General features: G+C 46.6%; 1 protein-coding gene across 1 annotated transcript in view; it reads right to left on the bottom strand.

Moving 5' to 3' along the window:
- The window catches only part of ANGPT4 (angiopoietin 4), a 53,406-nt gene that overhangs the window by 12,777 nt on the left and 17,861 nt on the right, over positions 1-22,768 (bottom strand). Inside the window, exons 2-6 of the mRNA XM_083507545.1 lie at positions 10,883-11,038; positions 10,548-10,669; positions 4,002-4,234; positions 2,097-2,212; positions 478-579 (exon numbers count right to left, since the gene is read on the bottom strand). Coding sequence (XP_083363671.1) covers positions 478-579; positions 2,097-2,212; positions 4,002-4,234; positions 10,548-10,669; positions 10,883-11,038 — 729 coding nt within the window. The remainder of the gene's footprint in view (positions 1-477; positions 580-2,096; positions 2,213-4,001; positions 4,235-10,547; positions 10,670-10,882; positions 11,039-22,768) is intronic.

Genomic DNA, 22,768 nt, shown 5'->3' with positions numbered 1-22,768 from the left:
AAGCAGCTCCTGCTGTGTTATGTACTGCCCGGCTTCAGATCAGCTGTCTCGTTTTTTTACGTTTAAAGTAATTTATCCAGAAGAATGCCCATTTGCCCCCTTCCTTGAGTCCATCACTACTGAATAATTTTTTGGATGCTGAAACAGTGATTGGGGAGGGAGAGCAAAGTGGGTTGGTAACTTCACCTTGCCTGGCCAATCACTGCTGTGCAGAGCCCCGGTATACGGTTTCCCCCTGCTTGATTTGGGAGAGAAGATTGTGCAACTGATCAAACTGTGGCGAGCAAGTTTCCTCTGCATAAAATTATGCACACTGGCGCATGGCCTCAGGAAGCCAGTGGGTCAGCAAAATAGGGGTCAGCAAAGCCGTGGGCTGCTACTGGCCCCGTGGTGATTGCTATGTGGTCTCCGCTCTTTCTACTTTTGACCGAAAAGATCTGACGGATTGAGGATGACAAGTCCAAGGGAGAATCAGACCTGTTTGTACTCTTTCCAGTTCTTTTGGAAGCTGACGCTGCCATTGACTCTGTACTGGATCACTGTCCAGCCGCCTCCGTCCGTCTCCATATCACAATAGGTCTGTAAAGGAAGAAAGCAGAGGATGCTCAGATGGAAGGAACAAGAGGCAGAAACACAGCTGAGCCTATGGATATTGGAAGAATCTGATCTTTGCAGATGCCATAAGGACTTTTAAAAAATAAAAAATAAAATAAACAACGCTGGAAACTGATGCGGAAATGTGCAAGCACTGAACCTGGCTTGGAATAAACAATTTGCATGTGCGTAGTGCGGGTGGCGCTGTGGGTTAAACCACAGAGCCTAAGACCTGCCAATCAGAAGGTCGGCGGTTCGAATACCTGCGACGGGGTGCACTCCTGATGCTCGGTCCCTGCTCCTGCCAACCTAGCCATTCGAAAGCACGTCAAAGTGCAAGTAGATAAATAGGTACCACTCTGGCGGGAAGGTAAACGGCGTTTCCATGTGCTGCTCTGGTTCGCCGGAAGTGGCTTAGTTATGCTGGCCACATGACCCAGAAGCTGTACGCTGGCTCCCTTGGCCAATAAAGCGAGATGAGTGCCGAAACCCCAGAGTCAGTCACGACTGGACCTAATGTTCAGGGGTCCCTTTACCTTTACCTTTAGTCAACAGAGACTTCCACCAAAAAAAGCAGTGTTTAGATTCTGTGTTTAACTCCAGTGTCGTGATGGCAAGTAATCATTATTTAACAAGAAAAAGCATGTGATATTGAAGTGGCGTATACATTTTATGAAATGAAATAATAAAATAAATGCCAGAGAGGTGTTGCCCGTCAGTGTAGACAATACTGAACTATATAGGCCAATGGTCTATATAGAAGTTGTAAGGAAATTTCCTGTGTTCCAGAGCTCCTTCTAGGTCCTGCCAATTTCCCCTTGAACCCATGAATGTTCCCCAGCCCAAAGCAAAATCTAGCCACCAGAACCAAGCGCAGAAAGGCAATCCATTTGAATAAAATCTCCCTGCCCCTCTTTTGCTTAGCTGCCAATGTTTCTCAAACTTGGGTCTCCAGCTGCTTTAGGACTACAACTCCCATCATCCTTAGCTAGCTGGACCAGTGGTCAAGGATGATGGGATTTGTAGTCCAACAACGGCTGGAAACCCAAGTTTGGGAAACATTGGGCCTTTGCAGAACCCGTTTCTAGACCAGGACGTTTTCCAGACAGCCTTAGAGAGGGTCTGTTATGTACTGAAGTTCTCACCCTGGGCCAGCAGGGGGATACTGTGCATAGTTTTCACTCAGGTCTACATATGCAAATAAGGGATTGAAAATGACGTTCAGTGATTGGATAGTTACAGAAAGTGGTTACTGTTGCGTTGTAGTGGAGCTCTATATAAGAAGGGTGGCTGAACCCTTCAGTTCAGTTCTGGCCTGTGAATAAACAAGAGCTGTTTGAAGAATCGATGTGTTGTCTGATATGTTCATCCACAACTTAACAGGGTCAGATTCCTTTAGAAGCACCGACGGTAGGAGAACCAAGGTGCTTTTTTTAGCTGTACAAATTGAGCAATGATCCTTCTCCCTGCCTCAGTTCATAGGCTCTTGGGGTTTCACTGACCTTCTTGGGTTCAGTCAGATTGTTGATATGGAGGGTGTAAACCCCACTGAGATTAACTCCAGATTGGCGGATTTCTGCGCAGTCCTGGAACAGCCGGTCTTCTTTCTTTGGAGGAACTAGCAAGAGAAAGTAAAATGCTAAAGAGTTGGCCTCTCCAAATTAAAAAAGCATTTTGGGGCATGGATACAGCGACAGTGAGCTCCCAGTCTCAAGCAAATTTCCCTATTTGAAATGTGAATAAAATTCCTATAATTTGCTTGGGGAAAACTGCGATTATATTTACTAATTCCTGCCTTGTTCTTTCTTCATCAATCCAAGCTAAAGACCAGAGTGGGGAAACTGTGACTCTCCAGATGCAGCCAGCATGACCAATGGTTAGGGATGATGGGAGTTGTAGTTCAACAGCACCTGGAAGAGCCTCATCCTTCCAGTAATATTTTGGGCAGATCCACACCATGAATTTAACAAACACCCCAAGGAGTTCTGTGAACCGTAGCTTATTAAGTGAATTGTTGCTTAATAACAAGCAGCAAGAATTCTCATCGCAAAGCATTGGAAGACACAAGACCTACCCACCTTGGAAGAATGGCAGATGCAACTAATAGACTATATGGAGATGGCGGAAATGACTGGCAGAATCCGAGACCAGGGAGAAGAGTCGGTGGAAGAAGATTGGAGGAAATTCAAAATTTATTTGCAGAAACACTGTAAAATTTTTGAATGCCGATGACATTGAAATGAATTGAAGGGGTTCTAGCAACAAGGTAAAATGTAAGAGGGGATTAATAATAGATAAACTAATAGGACATGAATTTGCTGAACCAATTTTTTAAAAGGGATACAAAAATGGGAGACGTGAGGAAGTCAGGAAAATAAGTTAACTAAAGATGAGAAATTAAGAAAGAGGGAAATTTTGTTTTTCTTTTATATGTGTTTTTTCTTTTTCTCTTTTTTGTGTTTAATGTCTGTATTTTTTGTATTTTGTATTTTTGTATTTTGTACCTTTTTTGCTTTTGTATTTTTCTAAACTTTTCTATTGATAAAACCTAATAAAATATTATAAAAAAATATTAAGTGAATTGTTGCACTGTGCAGGGGAACTATACTTCCCAGGATCCTTTGGGGGAAAGCCAGATGCATTGTATGTGCTTCAAATGTACGTTGTGGATCTGACCTGAGTTTATTGCAGGTGGGGATGGGAAGACATCGTGTAAAAGCACTGAGTTTGAAAAGTTGCTACACTAATAATAATAATAATAATAATAATAATAATAATAATAATAACAATAATAATAATAATAAATTTGTACCCTGCCCATCTGGCTGGGCTTCCCCAGCCACTCTGGGCAGCTTCCAACAAAATATTGCTTTAATATTTAGAAAGCAACGTAGAATTTTAAGTTTTTCAAAAGCATCGCTCACAATGGAACACGTCCACTCTTTGCTGTAAGTTGCGCCAAATTGGCCTCGTGCGCTATTCTCCTGCGCATCTGAACTTTCAAATGACCCAGAGCATCGCTGGAGGCTTCCTCCCACTCCCTCTTCCCATTGGCTCGGCTGCTCTGATGTAAAGGAATGTTCACAAATCAAGCAGTCCAGAGGGGAAAGGCCTGATGATGGAACATTGGCAAAAAGGTGCAACTCTGCTAAGGAAAGGAAAGTTCATTTTGGAAGGGGAGACTAGGAAGGAGGGACAGGGAGAGAGGCTGCCGGCAGGTGGAACCTGTGTAAGCAGCCAGGAGAGTTCAGAAAAAGGAGTAAGAAGACTGTGAACTGTTGAGCTATCTCCGTCTGCGGTGGACCTCTGGCTAGCATGCACATCATCCGGAGCTCTCAAGCAGCAGCGGCTTGGAAGCTGCCTCATTTAAGATAAAGCGTGATTTATTTCGGTGGCTCTGAGCTCACCTTTGCCTTGGGAGACCAGCTGGACCAAATTCTGAACCGACTCCAAAAGCTGCAGCTGCTGTTGCTGGAGCAAGCTGGTGTTGCCGCTGGCGGCGTGGAGAGACTTCTCCAAGACCTCGATGGTGTCGCTCTGGCGGATCAGCAGCTGCTGCAGCTCCTCCTTCTCCGTCCGGATCCCTTCCAGTTCCATCAGGTGCTTTGTCTCCATCTGCAGGACTCGGGTCTCCAAAATACTGCCAAGGGAGGAAGGAGAGGGAATGAGGGCAACAGAATTGCAGGGCAAATGGCTGGCAGATTTGCACAGAGCTGGCAAGAGATACTTTTTCAGAAGGCGGTCAGCTTAAAAAGCGGGCACCTGCCTTGTGGGCTGCACAGTAACATCCACAGAGTTCATCTGTGGGATTCACCAGGATGTGGGTCTTGTTTTAGGTGTAAAGATAGTTGGAAATTTAGATGGGTTTCCTCACCCCAACCAAGTTGGCAAAAATGTACAGGATTAGAAGTAAAAAATGCTGGAAATGTTTAGATAAGGATGGCGATTTTTACCACATGTGGTGGCTGTGTAAAAAAACCAAAGGCATTTTGGGACAGTATATAAAGGTAAAGGGACCCCTGACCATTAAGTCCAGTCGTGGCCGACTCTGGGGTTGCGACGCTCATCTCACTTTCTTGGCCGAGGGAGCCTGCGTACAGCTTCCGGGTCATGTGGCCAGCATAACTAAGCCGCTTCTGGCGAACCAGAGCAGCGCACGGAAACGCCGTTTACCTTCCCGCTGGAGTGGTACCTATTTATCTACTTGCATTTTGACATGCTTTTGAACTGCTAGGTAGGCAGGACCAGGGACCGAAAAATGGGAGCTCACCCCGTCACGGGGATTCGAATCACCAACCTTCTGATCGGCAAGTCCTAGGCTCTGTGGTTTAACCCACAGTGCCACCCACGTCCCTTAACCCGAGGTACCACTGTATAAACAACGGCAGCTGGGAAACACTGGCCTGTGAGCGCTTCAGTTGGAGAGCAGCCTTTACCAAAGCTGTCAATGCACTTTGAAGATGCTGGAACTCAGGACAAAAGGAAGAAATGTGCTAAGAGGAAGCCATGCTTGGCAAGCCTTCACCATGATCAACTCACACCTGGAAAGCAATGTCCCCACTGTGGAAGGACATGTGGATCCAGAATTGGCCTCCACAGTCACTTACAGACACACTGTTAAGACCGTGTTCATGTAAGACAATCTTACTCGGCTATGAGGGATCACCAAAGAAGAAGACACAATCAACATGCAGACAGTTAAATGCTGATAGGGCACGTGGAGTTGGAAGGGCGCCAAGGGTCATCTAGTCGAACCCCCTGCGATGCAGGAATCACGGCTAACAGATGGCCATCCTGACAGAAGACCACCCAACCTCTGCTTAAAAACTTCCAATGAAGGAGAGCCCACCACCTTCTGAAGGAGTCCGTTCCACTGTTGAACGCCTCTTACTGCCAGAAAGTTATTATTGATGTTTAGTTGGAATCTCCTATCTTGTAACTCACTCCCCCAGGGGGCAGTGATGGTCATCAACTTGGATGGCTTTTAAAAAAAAAAGGATTAGGCAAAGCCACTTCTGCCATTCGGAGGAGGTGAATTTGCAGGCTTCCCAGCCCTGGCCTCCGTGCAATTGGGGGGATTTCCGGCTGCGTCACCTCCTGGCCAGCCAATTGGCTGACTCTGGGTGTGTATCCTGCCTTATTTAAACCAGGACGCAGCCGGGGATCTCCCTCTTTGCCACCTGCCAGCTGTTCCTGTTTTTCCCACCCTCCTGCCCTATAAGGTTTTCGTTCCTTGACCTTGCTATGGACCTCGGTTGGTCGCCGTTGAGGGGCCTGGTAGGAATTTTTCCACTTGGCAAATTGGCACCAGCCACTTGGTTTCCGCCTACCTTATTGCAAATCGTCACAACTTTATTGGTATTGGTATTGTTTTGTAGATGGAAGAGGGGAGGTAGTGCCATCACCTGCCCTGCATATTGAAGGGGAGTCCAGTAAAGGATTCCGGGGGGCGTAGCCCGGTCCAAAGCCTAGCGAGGTGAGGACCCAAGGCACGCCCCCTGGCGGTGACCCCGGGGGAGTCCCTAGTTGATGGCATCAGCAGGACTCCCCCTACTGGTGGTTAACCCTTCCCAAACTTCAAGCGGATGGGCTGAAGTCGGATATAGTCAGTTAGGACCAATGCCTAAGCCAATACTGCTCATCACCTGTAACCAATAAAGTTGTGGCCTTATCTAGCCCATTAACCTTAATAATTGTGTCATGTGTCATTATTTCCACTGGAGGGGGCCACGCAAATCCATGGAGGAGGAGATGGCTATCGTTGGTGAAATATACTCCGAGTCGCAAAGTGATTTCATGCTCTTTATTCAGCTCATAGTGGTGAGGAGGAATGAATGAAAGTCCCCTCAAAGTATCTGCTTTATATACATTATTTACACAATGGGATGCACATGATTGGTTAATTCTGGAATTCTACTGTAAGCCGATCAGGTTGTGGATTCACTTATATCTGGAGCATGATTGGGTGGTTCCTGCCAACCAATCATACTGCTGCATTGTTCTTGGACCAATCAGACTGCTGCATTCTGAATCCTATTGTTCTAGGACCAATCAGACTGCTGCAGTTTGGATCCTATTCAACTCAGTACATAACAGTTTGCTACTTGCCATGCTGACTTTGTTCTGCCTCCACAGTTGGAGGAATAAATGCTTCTAAATCTCAGTTGGTGGAAACTGCAGGAGGAAAGAGGGCTCTTGTGGTCAGGCCCTGTTTGCAGATTTCCTACGAGCATCTCAATAGCCCCTGTGAGAACAGACTGCTGGACTAGATGGACCTTTGGCTTCATCCAGCATCTAGCAGGGCTCTTTGTATGTTCTCATGCTTGCCATTTTTAGAGACCGTCCCCCAAGGAGAGAGTGCGTGCATGTGTTCTGGAGCAACGAAGGCCGGAACAAGCAACTTCTACGACTCTGTCGCCGCCGCCGCTGCTGCTGTCATCACCAGGCACTTCATCAGTTTATTTTCGCAGCCATCAGGGATTTCATTTTTTAAAAAGACAACTTCTCTCGTGATGCTTCTGCGCCATATTGGTGCTGCACAACTGGCTTCTCTCCCCGCTGCCCCCATCACCTTTCTTTGGCCAGGCGAGATGGCCATAAATTGGCTTTTCATAACAGTTTGGCACGGCAAACGCCTCTTGGGAACAATCCCAAAAGTGCTGCGGTTGCAAGAGAAATCATCCCCCAAAACTTTGTGAAGCCAGCTGGCCGGAATGCAACGAACTCTGATCTCAGCACAGTTTGGATCCTTCGCAAGAGTGGAGGGGAACTGCAGCATGGAAACCAAAGTCACTCCAAAGTGACTCCATATAGCTTTTAATTTTGATTTCTAGTTTAAGGAATATTTGAACCACTGACCTTCTGATCAGCAGGTCCTAGGCTCTGTGGTCTAACCCACAGCACCACCCGCGTCAGGGTAGACCCACTGAAATTAATGGACTGACCTTAGTCATGCCCATTATTTCTACAGGACGAATGCTGGATCCTGCCCCACTTTGAGAACTTGCACACCCTCCATCCCCAGTCATTGGAACTCGCTTTATCCTTTGCTCCTTATCTTCTGGGAACCAAGCAGCAAAACCCACAGGAACGTACATATTGGTCCTCAGCCAACAAATCCATTAGTGACCTAATGGAACGAGGTGCTTCTTTGGACAACACTGCTGGAATTAGAGAGAAACCAAGAGGTCCTCACATATCAGCAGAGCCATGGACAGTGATGGCTGGGAAGAGAAACTCAGTTCTTGGGAAGCTGAGATCTGCAGTCCAGGAGAACAAGACTGAGATAAGGAAGAGAGCCAATTGCAGCTGAGGACAGATTTATTTCAAAGCCTCCTGATTACATTTCTGGACAGGGAATCATCCCAGCCCCGCTGGGTTCTTGGTTCATAGGATTAGCAAACTGGAGATTCCTTTTACCCAAGAGAATGTGTTTGTAGAAACTAATGAAAGAGAGGATGATTTGCTTTAATAAATAGTAATAATTTTTTATCTATACCCTGCCCTTCCCGGTTCAGAAAACCGGGCTCAGGGCAGCTAACAACAAATTTAAAACACTTAATTGATGCAACAAAAACAGCATAAAATACAGTATAAAATGTGAATAACGATAAATTCAGAATTCGAAAATCAATTTAGGGGGGAAATCCATCCAATAAACATTCGATGATCACCAAGGCTAGCTGGCTAAGTTAGTCCTATTTGGGCCAGCGAGGAGACCAGGGGAGAATTAGCTGTGGGATCCCAGAGCGGGGAATCTTCATAAAAAGAGGAAAGGGAGGGAAGGAAGGAAGGGGAATAAAAGATCAGGCTGAATTCAAATTAAAGGCCAGGCGGAACAGCTCTGTCTTTCAGGCCCTGCGGAAGGAGGTTAAATCCTGCAGGGCCCTGGTCTCATGGGACAGAGCATTCCACCAGGTCGGAGCCATCACTGAGAAAGCCCTGGCCCTGGTGGAGGATAATCTGACCTCCTTAGGACCCGGGACCTCTAAACTATGGTTATTCATGGACCTTAAGGTCCTCTGCGGGGCATAGCAGGAGTGATTCCCAAACTTTCTCGGGCATCGCTCGCTTGGTTCCACAAACTCAGCCCCAGTGCCCCCTCTACCTTAGACTATAAAAAGTATTATACAAAATAGTGGTCCAACCCACAAAGGAAGATAATAGCAGTAACAATAAATTGTACATTTATTCAAAATCCAGTTTACAGCTATAGCTTCCCACATAAACTCACTTATCATAGAATCATAGAGTTGGAAGAGACCACAAGGGCCATCGAGTCCAACCCCCTGCCAAGCAGGAAACACCATCAGAGCACTCCTGACATATGGTTGTCAAGCCTCTGCTTAAAGACCTCCAAAGGAGGAGACTCCACCACACTCCTTGGCAGCAAATTCCACTGTCAAACAGCTCTTACTGTCAGGAAGTTCTTCCTAATGTTTAGGTGGAATCTTCTTTCTTGTAGTTTGGATCCATTGCTCCGTGTCCGCTTCTCTGGAGCAGCAGAAAACAACCTTTCTCCCTCCTCTATGTGACATCCTTTTCTATATTTGAACATGGCTATCATATCACCCCTTAACCTCCTCTTCTCCAGGCTAAACATGCCCAGCTCCCTTAGCCGTTCCTCATAAGGCATCGTTTCCAGGCCTTATAGGCACAGGCGTGTGACATTGATGCGCGCACACACAATACTATAGTTTAAAGGAACACACAGCAAAGAATATTGCATGAAAATACAAAATGCATACTAACAAAAACGTAAAGGTGAAATAAATATATAGCTGGAAGTATTTATATATAGCTACTTAGCAAGCATGCACAAACCATCAACCTACCTAATTTGCATCGTAACTAATTTATAAGAAAACCAGTAGCTCTTACCAATACTTAGCTATCTTGTGACTCATGACAACTCAGAAGCAGGAATACAAATAGTCATAGAATCATAGCATTGCAAGGGACCCCGAGGTCATCTAGTCCAACCCCCCCCCCCCCCGCAATGCAGGAATGACAACGTGACCAGATAACAATGTGGCCAAAGGAAATAGCTTGGAAAGCAATGAGAGCAAGCGAACTTTAAACAGAAAGCGAGGGAGGTGTTTTGCTCTAGGCTCTAGCCTGGTCAACTGTAAATAGGTGACTGATGCACATAAAGCAGGGGTAGGCAAACTAAAGCCCTGGGGCCGGATCCGGCCCAATCGCCTTCTAAATCCGACCCGCGAATGGTCTGGGAATCAGAGTGTTTTTACATGAGTAGACTGTGTGCTTTTATTTAAAATGCATCTCTGGGTTATTTGTGGGGCATAGGAAATCGTTCATAATTTTTTTCAAAATATAGTCCGGCCCCCGACAAGGTCTGAGGGACAGTGGACCGCCCCCCTGCTGAAAAAGTTTGCTGACCCTTCCAACGAAAGAAGAATAGCAGACGAAATTAATGGACTATGCAGAACTAGACAAAATGACAGGAAGGATTCGAAACCTGCGGGACCAGAGATTTACAGAAGATTGGAAGAAGTATATGAACTATTTGAAGAGCAATTGTAACCAACAAATTACGCTGGTAGGACTACAAGAGGTTTTGTCAGGAGAAATATACGAAGTGTTACAAAGTAGGAAAAGAAAGAGATCTTGGTTATGAGTTTGAAATGTAAAAAGGAAAGTAAGAAATGCACACTAAGAGATCAGATTGGAAAATTTTCAGACAGGACTGATGGAAGTAAAAAAAATGAATAAGATGTAAAAGTTTGTTTAATTATTGTTGAAAATGGAATGTTAAAAAACTAATAAAAATTTATATATATATATATAAAATAAAAAGTTTGCTGACCCCTGACATAAAGAGACCCACCTCCAGCAGCAGCCCTGAGCCCCTGAATATATTCTCTGCCTTGGAAAGAGGCAGCTCTGCAGGAATCCAGGTGTTCCTACACCTGCACAGGTGTTCCTACACCTACCTGTTTCGGTTCTGCAGCTTGTGGATCTCGTTCGTCTGCATCAGCAGCTGCTTCTCCAGCTTATTGGTGGACAGAGAGTTCTCCAGTAGCTGGATCTCAATGCGGGACGTCTGGTTGAGTACCTGCGCAAGGCACAGAAGAAAACCTGAAGCTGGAATGAAGTATAGTGGTCTATAAATATATTTCTATAAACGAAAAATACATTCTACTCTCACAACTACAGGATTGCAGATTTGGAAGGGACACCAGGGTATCATCTAGGCTGACCTCTGAAAGCTCATAACAATTTTTCCGTATTTCTTCAACCCTCTTTCCCCATTAGAAAACCAACCCACCTGAGCCTCCACGTCAGTCAGTTTCCTGGTCTGCTCCGCTGTTTGGTTCAAGAGGTTCGTCCCAATCTCCAGCATCGTGGCCGTCTGGTTCTGCACCACGTTCTGCTGGATCTGCACCATTTCCGACTTCATATTCATCTGGATGTAGCTCTCCAGCTAAAGGTGAAGCAGTCAAAATGTTAAGGGAAGAGAATGGCAGATGAAAGTGATGGACTACATGGAATTGGCAGAAATGACTGGCAGAATTCGTGACCAGGGAGAAGAGTCGGTGGAGGAAGACTGGAAGAAATTTAAGGACTATTTGCAGAAGCACTGTAAAATTAAGGAATGTTAAAAAGATGTCTGATGGAAAATAAGTGGTATTGGTTAAAAGATTTCTAAGAAAATGTAAATAGGGATTGATAATTGGAAAATTGATATTTATAATAGGTTAATATCTTGAGTGAGGATAAATGTTAGAGGGTAAGGATTTGCTGAACTTAATATCTGAACTGGAATACAAAATGGGAGGTGTGAGGAGGTCAAGAAACTAGTGAATGAAGCATAAGATTTGAAAATACTAATCTATTTTCTGTTTTGTCTTTTGGTTTTTTTTTGTTCTTATTCTTTCTTTTTTCTTCCCTTTTTTGTTAACTGTTTTCTATTGTGTATTTTTTATGTGTTTTGTGTTTGTATTTTTATATTTTTGTAGTTTTTCTTATGTTTAAATTTTGGAATTTTTTATTGTTTGTGAAACCTTAATAAACATTATTATAAAAAACAACAACAAAATGTTAAGGGAAGAAACTCCTCAAGACCTTTCCTCCCCCTCTGTCTTGCCTTCCTCCAGCCCATTCGACAAAAAGTCCTCTTTTCTCCACCCTCTCCCCATTTCCTCCTTCAGAAGAAATAATTGAGAAACTCATTCGGATGAAATAATTGCGGCGTTTGTCTCCAGAGAGGCACCTTGGCTTCTCTTGGCTCCACAATGGTGCCAAATCTGGAGCAGTTCTTGAGAAATATAACCCAGGGCAATTTGACCAAGATGAGGCTCAGGGATGCTTTTTGTGGTCAGGCAAAATCCTGAGCTATCTAGAGGTCATGACATGTTGTCAGCAAACCTGGAACGCTGCCTCCATGAGAGACTGGGGGTGGAATCTGCTTTTGGAAAAATTAATCTCTCTGAGAAATGTTGGCTAAGAAAAACGCTGGATGTTTATGGTGTCCCTGAAATCCCTCTCGTTTTCTAGACTCCCATTTTCTCTTGCAAAAATCCTGCTTCCATCCAACATACAGGTTTCAATGCTGGAGCTGGATAGCTTCTCTAAGAAAACAGGGGCTCTTTTCAAAGATGAATTGGCGGAGAATCTGCAGGAAGGAAAGGTATTTGCTCTCCCCGAATTCTCCTCTCTAAAAAGGAGATCTGAGATAGAATCATAGACTCATAGAATCATAGAGTTGGAAGAGACCACAAGGGCCATCGAGTCCAACCCCCTGCCAAGCAGGAAACACCATCAGAGCACTCCTGACATATGGTTGTCAAGCCTCTGCTTAAAGATCTCCAAAGTAGGAGACTCCACCACACTCCTTGGCAGCAAATTCCACTGTCAAACAGTTCTTCCTAATGTTTAGGTGGAATCTTCTTTCTTGTAGTTTGGATCCATTGCTCCGTGTCCGCTTCTCTGGAGCAGCAGAAAACAACCTTTCTCCCTCCTCTATGTGACAGCCTTTTATATATTTGAACATGGCTATCATATCACCCCTTAACCTCCTCTTCTCCAGGCTAAACATGCCCAGCTCCCTTAGCCGTTCCTCATAAGGCATCGTTTCCAGGCCTTTGACCATTTTGGTTGCCCTCCTCTGGACACGTTCCAGTTTGTCAGTGTCCTTCTTGAACTGTGGTGCCCAGAACTGGACACAGTACTCCAGGTGAGGTCTGACCAGACAGAATACAGTGGCACTATTACTTCTCTTGATCTAGATGCTATACTCCTATTGATGCAGCCCAGAATTGCATTGGCTTTTTTAGCTGCAGCATCACACTGTTACTAACAGTGAACTTGTCGTCTGAGTGTGAATCATCATATACAGCCTCAGCCCAGTATACCTGAAGGAGCGTCTCCACCCCCATCGTTCAGCCTGGACAATGAGGTCCAGCTCTGAGGGCCTTATGGTGGTTCCCTCCTTGTGAGAAGTGAGGTTACAGGGAACCAGGCAGAGGGCCTTCTCGGTGGTGGTGCCTGCCCTGTGGAATGCTCTCCCATCAAATGTCAAGGAAATAAACAGCCATCTGACGTTTAGAAGACATTTGAAGGCAGCCCTGTTTAGGGAAGTTTTTAAAGTTTGATCTTTTACTGTGTTTTTAATATCCTGTTGAAAGCCGCCCACAGTGGCTGGGGAAACCCAGCCAGATAGGCAGGGTATTATTATTATTATTATTATTATTATTATTATTATTATTATTATTATTACAGCCCAAACAGCATCACTTGACCTGAAGGAGCGTCTCCACCCCCATCATTATGCCCGGACATTGAGGACCAGTGCCGAGGGCCTTCTAGCAGTTCCCTTGCTGCGAGAAGTGAAGTTACAGGGAACCAGGCAGAGGTCCTTCTCGGTAGTGGCACCCGCCCTGTGGAACGCCCTCCCATCAGATGTCAGAGAAAAACAACCACCAGACTTTTAGAAGACATCTGAAGGCAGCCCTGTTTAGGGAAACTTTTAATGTTTAATAGGTTATTGTATTTTAATATTCTGTTGGAAGCCACCCAGAGTGGCTGGGGAAACCCAGCCAGAAGGGTGGGGTATAAATAATAAATTATTATCATTATTATTATTATTGAGGGGAGGAACTCACAAAAACTTCCCAAGGAAGACTGAGCATGCTCAGTGAGCACGGAATATCGAGTGTCTATTTCAGGTGGGGCAGGGAATGGAATGGAGCATTCGGGAAACGGGCATGGCTCTCCAGCACCCTGAACAGGAGCACTCCATACGGGGTTCTCTGTAGCAACTGTGCATTTGTTGTGCGGCACACACAATCTTTGCCCCCAAGGCCCTGATATATTAGATGAAAAGAAGGCAAAAAGCACTGGCCCCCGGCCCCCGCTCCCTCTCCTGCTTCTCCTCTTCCCCCTTCTCCAACTGGCCGGCAGCTGGGAAAGGTCTGTGTGCATCTCTCCCTTGGGATCCGTCAACACCATTCCACATGGCTTGGGGCAGGGTAAGAATAAACATGTCATTTCCTCTAAAGCACTTCCTATTCCAGGCCTTTTGCTGATAGAGCTTCAGGGGAGAGCCAGGCTTAATCAGATAATTGCTGTGATCAATCCGCTATAGTTTCAACTGCATTGTTTAAAAGGCTTGCTAACTGAGCAAATCACCCGCTTGATGGACTGCTCGCAGTTGCTGGCCTGGAGTCGAGGAATATGGAATCCCAGCCACATCAATTCCAGGATAAAGTATGCAGCACAAATAACAGCTCAGGTGGTGCAGTTGGCTGTTGTTGTTTAGTCGTTTAGTCGTGTCTGCCTCTTCGTGACCCCCTGGACCAGAGCACTCCAGGCACTCCTGTCTTCCACTGCCTCCCGCAGTTTGGTCAAACTCATGTACGGAGCTTCGAGAGCACTGTCCCACCATCTCGCCGTCTGTCGTCCCCTTCTCCTTGTGCCCTCCATCTTCCCCAACATCAGGGTCTTTTCCAGGGAGTCTTCTCTTCTCATGAGGTGGCCAAAGTCTTGGAACCTCAGCTTCAGGATCTGTCCTTCCAGTGAGCACTCAGGGCTGATTTCCTTCAGAATGGAGAGGTTGGATCTTCTTGCAGTCCATGGGACTCTCAAGAGTCTCCTCCAGCACCAGAATTCAAAAGCATCCATTCTTTGGCAAAGGTGGATTTGCAGGGAGCTCGAGGTGGCTCAGGAGAGAGAGAAGACAACACTTCTTCACGCAGTGCATAGGGAACTCTCTGCCACAGGAGGCTTTGAAAGATTAGGCAAATTCGTGGAGGAGAAGACTTGTTGTTTAGTCATGTCCGCCTCTTCATGATCCCCTGGACCAGAGCACGCCAGGCCCTCCTGTCTTCCACTGCCTCCCGCAGTTTGGTCAAACTCCTGCTGGTAGCTTCTAGAACACTGTCCAACCATCTCATCCTCTGTCGTCCCCTTCTCCTTGTGCCCTCCATCTTTCCCAACATCAGGGTCTTTTCCAGGGAGTCTTCTCTTCTCATGAGGTGGCCAAAGTCTTGGAGCCTCAGCTTCAGGAGCACTCAGTGAGCACTCAGGGCTGATTTCCTTCAGAATGGAGAGGTTGGATCTTCTTGCAGTCCATGGGACTCTCAAGAGTCTCCTCCAGCACCATAATTCAAAAGCATCAATTCTACGCAGGGGTACACATACTGTCAGCATCGCCCTAGAGCCAGTGCACCAACTGGACTCATGCACCTCAACCCCGACTGGGCTAGGCGAGCTGGGTAGCACCGCCAGAGACCTCCTTTCTCACAGGAACAGGTCACAGTGCTGTGGACTCACAGCTTAGAGCTGAGAGCACCGGATTCACTGTCTCAATAATACAGTCGTTGCGCAGTAGAGTTTTGCAGAGTCTTGCAGAGTTTAAACCACTCGGAGAGCAGCTCTGTAGAATATCTTCCTTTTATTCTGTAACTACAACTATGATACAAAACTATATACAGAGCTGAATATTCTAAGCATAAATCAATGCTACACTGAGAGTCTGCAGCTGCACTTAGCAGCAATCTTATCTCTAGGATCTCTAACACTCTCACTTTCTCCGATACACTGACTGACTCTCTCTCTCTCACACACACACTGATATGTTGCTGGGCAGAATAAGTAGATAGGCAGGACACGCCTCCTCCTCTCTGGAGAGTCAGCAGAGACCATCAGGAGATCATCAGGAGATTCTTGGGTATGGGAGGGGTGAAATCTCCTCACATACCCCCTAAATATTTTGTGAAACTTTTTACTTTTGTCCATTTGCTTTTCCCCGATTTGGACTATAAAATGGTGATTTTCTTGAGTCAAAATGAGAATACCCCAAACATTTGTTTTTTAGAAAAAAAACCACTGAGGTAAACTATGGAACTCCCTGCCACAGGAGGCAGTGATGGGTTTAAAAGAGGATTAGACAAATTCAGGGAGGAAAAGGTTGTCGATAGCTCCCACCCACGACAACTAAACGCTTCTGAATACCAGTTGCTGGAAACCACAAGAAGGGAGAGAGCTCTTGGGTTGAATCCTAGCCTGCGGCTGCTTGAACAGGATGCCAGAGGGCAAATTTTGAAGAAGGGCTGTGTTTCAGTTCCCATTTTGTTTCAGAAAATGAGGTTTGCCTTGAAATGTGACATCTAAAAGCTGACCAGCGAAGTCCCGCTAAGCATCTGGGTCTGATCTGCCTGAAGGCAAAGAAGATGCAGCGGCAAAGAGGGGCATCCGCGAGTTGTCACTGAGAAAAACGGAAATACGCCTCAAGCTTAGGACGCAGATGAAAGTCAGATGTCCCTTCCTCTTTCTCAAGCCACCAGGGAGATGAGTTTCCCAAAACTGGCCTATTTTTAGGAGAGGTTGTTGTGAATCAAATGTTTGGTTAATTTGATAGATCCCAGGTGCCCCCTGTTTTTGGAAGGACTTGTGGGAGACAGGGAAATGGGGACTTCAGAATACAGGCTGTTGAGGCCCCTGAAGCAAGAACGTAGCAGAAAGAGATTCCTACTGTGGAGGGACCAGGCCTTGAACTAGGAGTCTCTGGGTGTGAAGGACCAGTTTTCCTGCATCACACGTTGCCTGTAATGATCTCAGGTAGGCAGGCAAGCCCCGATAAGAAGTAATGACTCTCCGGCAGTTTTATGTGCATTTATTTAAAACAACACATCCAGGGAACAGCTTCTCGCCTGCTCGCATTGGTGAGAGTTGGTCAGTCTCTGCCCCTTTCACAGCGGGAAGGATGCCAAATTCCTGCCCTTCCCCTCCTGCCCTTCTGTTGTCCTCTGACCTTATCCAGTCTCCTAAAACGGGGACTGAGAAGCTGGCCTTCCCCCTCCCTACTTCCACTTGACACACTCTCAGTCCTCTGCTTATCTGCTGGTTGCCTAGCAATGCTCTGGCTGCCTCCTAACTCTCCTGCTCCTTGAGAGCTAACAGTGTCATCTTCTGGAAGGGGGGGGCAAATTACCCCTTCTTGGCTGTGTCAGCCAGTTTTCATCTGCAGAGTCGGTCTCTCTCTCACTTAGCTCAATTTCTGAGTCTGAATCTTCTCCTACACTCAGATGAGCCATGTTCCTGACAATGCCAAGACATATGCAGATGGCTTTCAAAGGACTAGGTCCGATCCATGAAGGGCAGGTCGAACCAAGCCCCATAATAAACCCCAGCACCAAGTTTACCCTCTTCCCCTCCTTCTGCAACACACTTCTGGACACAGCAACTTTGTTAGACACGATTCTTCTGACGGTTAATTCCCCATAAGAAGAGCAGGGAGTACCATAGGTCCATAATAGCTGTCTTTCCTGAATATATGCCCTTCCCTGGATGACCTGGAATATCCCAAGAGAGAAGAGGACAGTCAGTCTGAGTTATGGGTAGCCCTTGCAGGAGCCAATGAACCAGGGGACAGATCAGTGGATAGAATGGATAAGGCAGGACCAAAGGTAAAGCAGACCCAGTGGAGAAAGAAGAATAAAGGAAAAACTTTGTGCCAAAGCAAGGCTCAGCTGGAGAAGGAAGCTCCTCCCTGTCTAGAAAGCACCATTGGTCAACCTGAATGGGCAGAGCGAGCTCATTTTCTCTAAAAAGGTGAACTCCTGCAATTCAGCCTCCCACCACAAGGGGCAGTCACGCCAAGATTCCAGCAGTGCCAATATATTTCCATTCTTTATCATTCACCATGGTGATTTAATAGGCTGCTGCTGGATTGCAGGAAACAGACATCTGGATTCAGCCTCAGATGTTGCCTCTTAACGCGACAATAAACTTCCTTGCAGCCACTTCCCTTGAGCGATGATGTGCACAGATGTTCTGCTGCAGATTGTTGAAATCTGAGGGCTTAGCAATAGCTTGTGGGTGGACTCCTCAAAAGGTGTTTGGAATGATGGAGAGAAATATTTCGATCCTTCAAATGTGTGGTGTCACCTACATCATCTGCGTGGCACATTAGGAGCCGTTTGTCGAGCAGAGGGTAGTATCTGGAGAGAACATTTCCACAAGAAGCCCGACGGCTTCTGGAGACTTTCCCTTAGTGTCATATCGTTAACCCTCCAATTTTGCCGGGCAAAAGTTTTGTTTATGAAAATGAACAAATTTGAGTACAGGAAACACAAGCAGAGGCTGGGGGAGGGGCGGTCACGGGTCGAGGCTGGGAGGAACACATTACCCAAAACAACATGCCCACCAACTGCAACTTGGCTTCTCATTTTCTTGTGGAAAGGGGCATGTCTAATGTTGGTTAAATGGAGCAAAAAATGGAGCAAGTAGAGGCAGCTGCCTTGAATTAATCAGGACTGAGTGTGAACTGCTTCTTGTTTGTCACAAATATTTTCCAGAACGTTTGCTTGGTGTAAGAGCGTAAGAAGGACCAGGCCAGTGGTCCGTCTAGTTCAGCCTTCTGTCCTCACATTGGCAAACCAGATGTGTGGTTCTTTCCTGGTTGGGTAAGGAAGTCTGTTACAGGAAGTTAACTTTATGCCAAGTGTGCTGGGCCTGGGGGTAACACGTGCAACATGGTCCAGGTCTGGTCCCGAATCCAAGGATTATGCAAGGAGTCAGTCTGACAGGGCCAAGTCAGGACACAAAGGCAGGAAACCAGGCTAGGTCAGGGACAGGATCTCAGTCATGGTCTGGCATCCCGCAATGTTGCTCCCGTAACCTGGGCCAGGGCCTGACAGCCTTTTATCTCTGTCGGGGTAATGGCCAGTCCTGATCCCCCGGCGACTCACCTCCCTGTCTCGCCCGAAGGCGAGCACTCCTCCTGCAAGTACTCAGGACTCTCCTTCTCTCAGACCTCAGTCTCTGTAGCTCGGGAGACGTCGGTGGGTTACTAGACCCAGAGGCCGCCTCAGCCTCTCCTGACCCAACTGGTAGTGGAGCAACTGTAAGTGATGGCCCAGCTGGAGGCAACGAGGTCATCCCTGCATCTGGAGCCAGGGCAGGCTCAGGCCCCGGACTCGGCCCAGCTGGTGCTTGTTGCAGGGGAACCTGTGCAGACTGGGACTCTTCAGGATCAGGCCCCAGACTTGGTCCAGATGCCGCCTGAGGCAAAGGATCCGGTGAGGACTGAGACTCCTCTGGTTCCGAGTCCCAGGCCATCACACCAAGTGAGGCTGTTGGTCCATCTAGCATAGCCCTGAAGATCCTGGCAGGATGAGGCCCATAGCCCATCCCGGCCAGCATCCTGTCCTCACACTGGCCACCCAGTTGACCAGGTGAGAAGCCTGCAAGCTGGACCCGGGCACAGCAGCACCTCTCCCCATAGAAGCGTTGGAAGGGAGATTGGAGGAGGCTCAGGAATCACCAGCGGGCAGTTGCCAGGAGGGGGCGCAAGAGCTGTGGTTTCTCTGCTGGGCAAGGTGCAGAGGGGTGAGATGACTTCGATCCCCTCGGCCAACTGGAGCAGCGGTGGAGCTGGCGCAGAGCTGGGCAGCTGAGCATGAGAGAGAGTGTGAACAAGAGTGTGTCCCTGATGGCCCGGAACTGCAGAAGTCAAATTGGAGCCGGGAAGCCTTATGTTCTTTTAAGCTGAGGCTGCTTGAGTTGAGGTACCTCCACTGCAGATGGTTGGCCTAGATGTCCCTCAGAGGTCCTTTCCAAATCTGTGATTCTGTGAACATCCCACAGTCGTGTTCTCAAACTCTGCTTCCAACTGCACCCCCCAGGTTTCTCTCCCCCTCCGGACTTCTCAAGACAGCAAAACAGCTGATGTATAGATGTAAATAGGGATAATAAAGCATGTATTTTTTTAAAAAAGTGTCCCCGGATTCATTGAAAAAAAAATCTGGTAACCATATCTTATACATCTCTCTCAAATCCCCTCTTACTTCCCCGCCCCCCAAACTATACACCTACAAGTGTGTTACCTCCATCACATGCAGAACTTCTCCAGCTCGATGTTATCCTTTTATATTGGTGAGGTGGCCATAACTTTAAACCGTAATCCATGCATGTTCTCACCACAGTTTTGAGTAAGGACATTATTTTATGAGTGGTTTTATTTTCAAACACCAAAACTGACATATTTTTCCATCGCTGGGAGGGAATAAAGCTCAGGAGCCGTCCATGCTTTTGCCTGACTCATACACTTTGATCACATCATCTGCCACATCATTCACCCAGGTCCAAGAGCTTTTCTTAGTGTCCCGCAGCTGTGGCTTGCAAAAATCTGTTCTTACCCACTGAATCAGATCTAACAAGATGTGTGGAAGATTCAATGAGAGATTCTGCTTAGGCGAGCTTCAATTCAGCTGATAACATTGGATATTTGCAATGCACATCCTCTGAACAATGAAAAAAGTTCTTGGTCCCCATGAAATTAACACAATACAAACAAAATATGGATTGTGCAAAAGTGTGGGTGAGCTCTCGATGACAGAATGCATACCAGATGACACATGTTCAATCCCTCACTGGTGTTCTAGTTGAGAGACCACAGAGGGCTACTGCCAGTCAGAGAAAAGCCTAGCATGCTATCCTACGCTCCCAGCCTCCAAGCAGCGATGCTACAGATATTCATGTTTTTTCTACTCCCATTGTGAGATTAGTGTGAGCAAAGTCACTTAAATGCCACAGAGTCCAGAGATAAAGAAACTTGCTAACAAGTGCCTGATCTGAAGAACAAGTGCCTGATCTGAAGAGAAAGGAAGAGAGAGGCTTTTTCTTTCTTAGCTAAGGCCTTGTACATAGCAAGGAGATATTCAACCAAACATACAGAGGAAAATTCCCTTGGAACTACACAGCCAATCAGAAGATGTGCTTCTTCAGAGAGGATCATGCCACTTTGTTTGGTGGCTAACCAACACCTCCACACAGCTCCCTCTCAGCTAGTTGGCTTTCACATCAAGATGATTAACCTTGAAGTTGTATGATCCTTGACTTCCAACAAATAGCTGATTTGCTCTTGCAAGCAGATTGCCATCAGATGTACACCGAAAAGAAAGACGTGTCTGGATCTACACGCCATTGTCGCATGCAGAGCACAATGATTCAGAAGTGAGAGCCTTGCGCCGTGTTTTAGAACGGGGAACATGGTGTGCAATTAAGCCAACTGTAGATAATAAGAGGGATAAAATGTGTAATGACAGCTTGGATTGCTTTACAGGAAAGTGACCCAAATAAGTGAGGCCAACATGAGGAAAGACAGAAATAGAGGGTCAGAAGTGAGTGTTCTGTTTGTTTTTTGTCCTTTTAATACATACCCCAGAAGGAACTCTGAGTTCCTTTTCTTGACAAACTTGCTAACTGGATTAGTCTGCTGAAGTCAAGTTTCATTCCAGTGCAACTCAACAGACTGTCCTGATGAATGCAATGAAACAGCCCATAAAGGGGCTTAAACCTGCAGAAATTGTATTAATTTGATAGTTGGGTGTTGCTGTGATGCTGTCCTCACATCCCTGTACTTAGGGATGTAAGGAGACTGTGATGTCCATCGTGTCATCCGTTCATAAAAACATAAGATGAGCCTGCTCCCACAGTGGCCAGCCAGAGGCCTGTGGGAAACATGCAAGCAGAATTCGAACACAAGAGCAGCCCTCTCCCATCCTGTGTGGTTTCCAGCAGCTGGCATTCATTGCTGCCTCTGACTGTGGCGGCAGAGCAGAGCCATTGTGGCTAGTAGCCATCGATGGTTAGTCATCTTCGCCATGAATTTCTCTCATCCACATTGGTGTCCATCCCTGCCTCTTGTGGCAAGGGGTTCCGTAGTTGAAGATTGCTCTCTGTGAAGATGTATTTCGTCTGTCCTGAGTCTTCCAATTCAGCCAATCTAAATCGAATGGCTGCGTTTCTAAGTCTTTTCAGGGTCTTCAGAATCTGAAATCTCAAGACCAAGGAGGTCTTCTGAGAGCAAACGACCACCGGCCAAAATTTCTGGCCATGCACGGCAAGGCCTGCTCCAGCTCACACGGAAACTTTGTTCCTGTTGAACCCAGTGGGATATGATGTTTTCCCTGGAGGCAGGAGGAAGTTTCATTGAGAAATCCAAGGCTTTTTCAAAGATCCCCAGGATTAACACAGGAAATGGGGAAAGAGGAAGCATCCATAAATGAAAATCTGATCTGTCTGTGTGTGTGTGTGTGTGTATTATATGCCTGTTGTCTTTGTCCATGGAGTTTTCTTGGCAGGGATACTGGAGTGGCTTGCCGGTTCCTGCTCCAGGTGGATCAGGTTTGGTCAAAACTCTCCACTATGACCTGTCCATCTTGGGTGGCCTTGCATGGCATAGCTCATAGTTTCTCTGAGTTATTCAAGCCCCATGGCAAGGCAGTGATCCATGAAGGAGTTAAAGCTATGGCCTTCATAGCAGTGATGTATGGAAGTTAGAGCTGGACCATAAAGAATGCTGATCGCCAAAGAATGGATGCTTTTGAATTCTGGTGCTGGAGGAGACTCTTGAGAGTCCCATGGACTGCAAGAAGATCCAACCTATCCATTCTGAAGGAAATCAGCCCTGAGTGCTCACTGGAAGGACAGATCCTGAAGCTGAGGTTCCAAGACTTTGGCCACCTCATGAGAAAAGACTCCCAGGAAAAGACCCTGATGTTGGGAAAGATGGAGGGCACAAGGAGAAGGGGATGACAGAGGAAGAGATGGTTGGACAGTGTTCTCGAAGCTACCAGCATGAATTTGACCAAACTGCAGGAGGCAGTGGAAGACAGGAGTGCCTGGTGTGCTCTGGTCCAGGGGGTCA

This window comes from Podarcis liolepis (assembly GCF_965112155.1).
Source record: "Podarcis liolepis genome assembly, chromosome: 6".
NCBI classification, from domain to species: Eukaryota; Metazoa; Chordata; class Lepidosauria; order Squamata; family Lacertidae; genus Podarcis; species Podarcis liolepis.
This window is presented reverse-complemented; position numbering and strand designations above follow the sequence as displayed.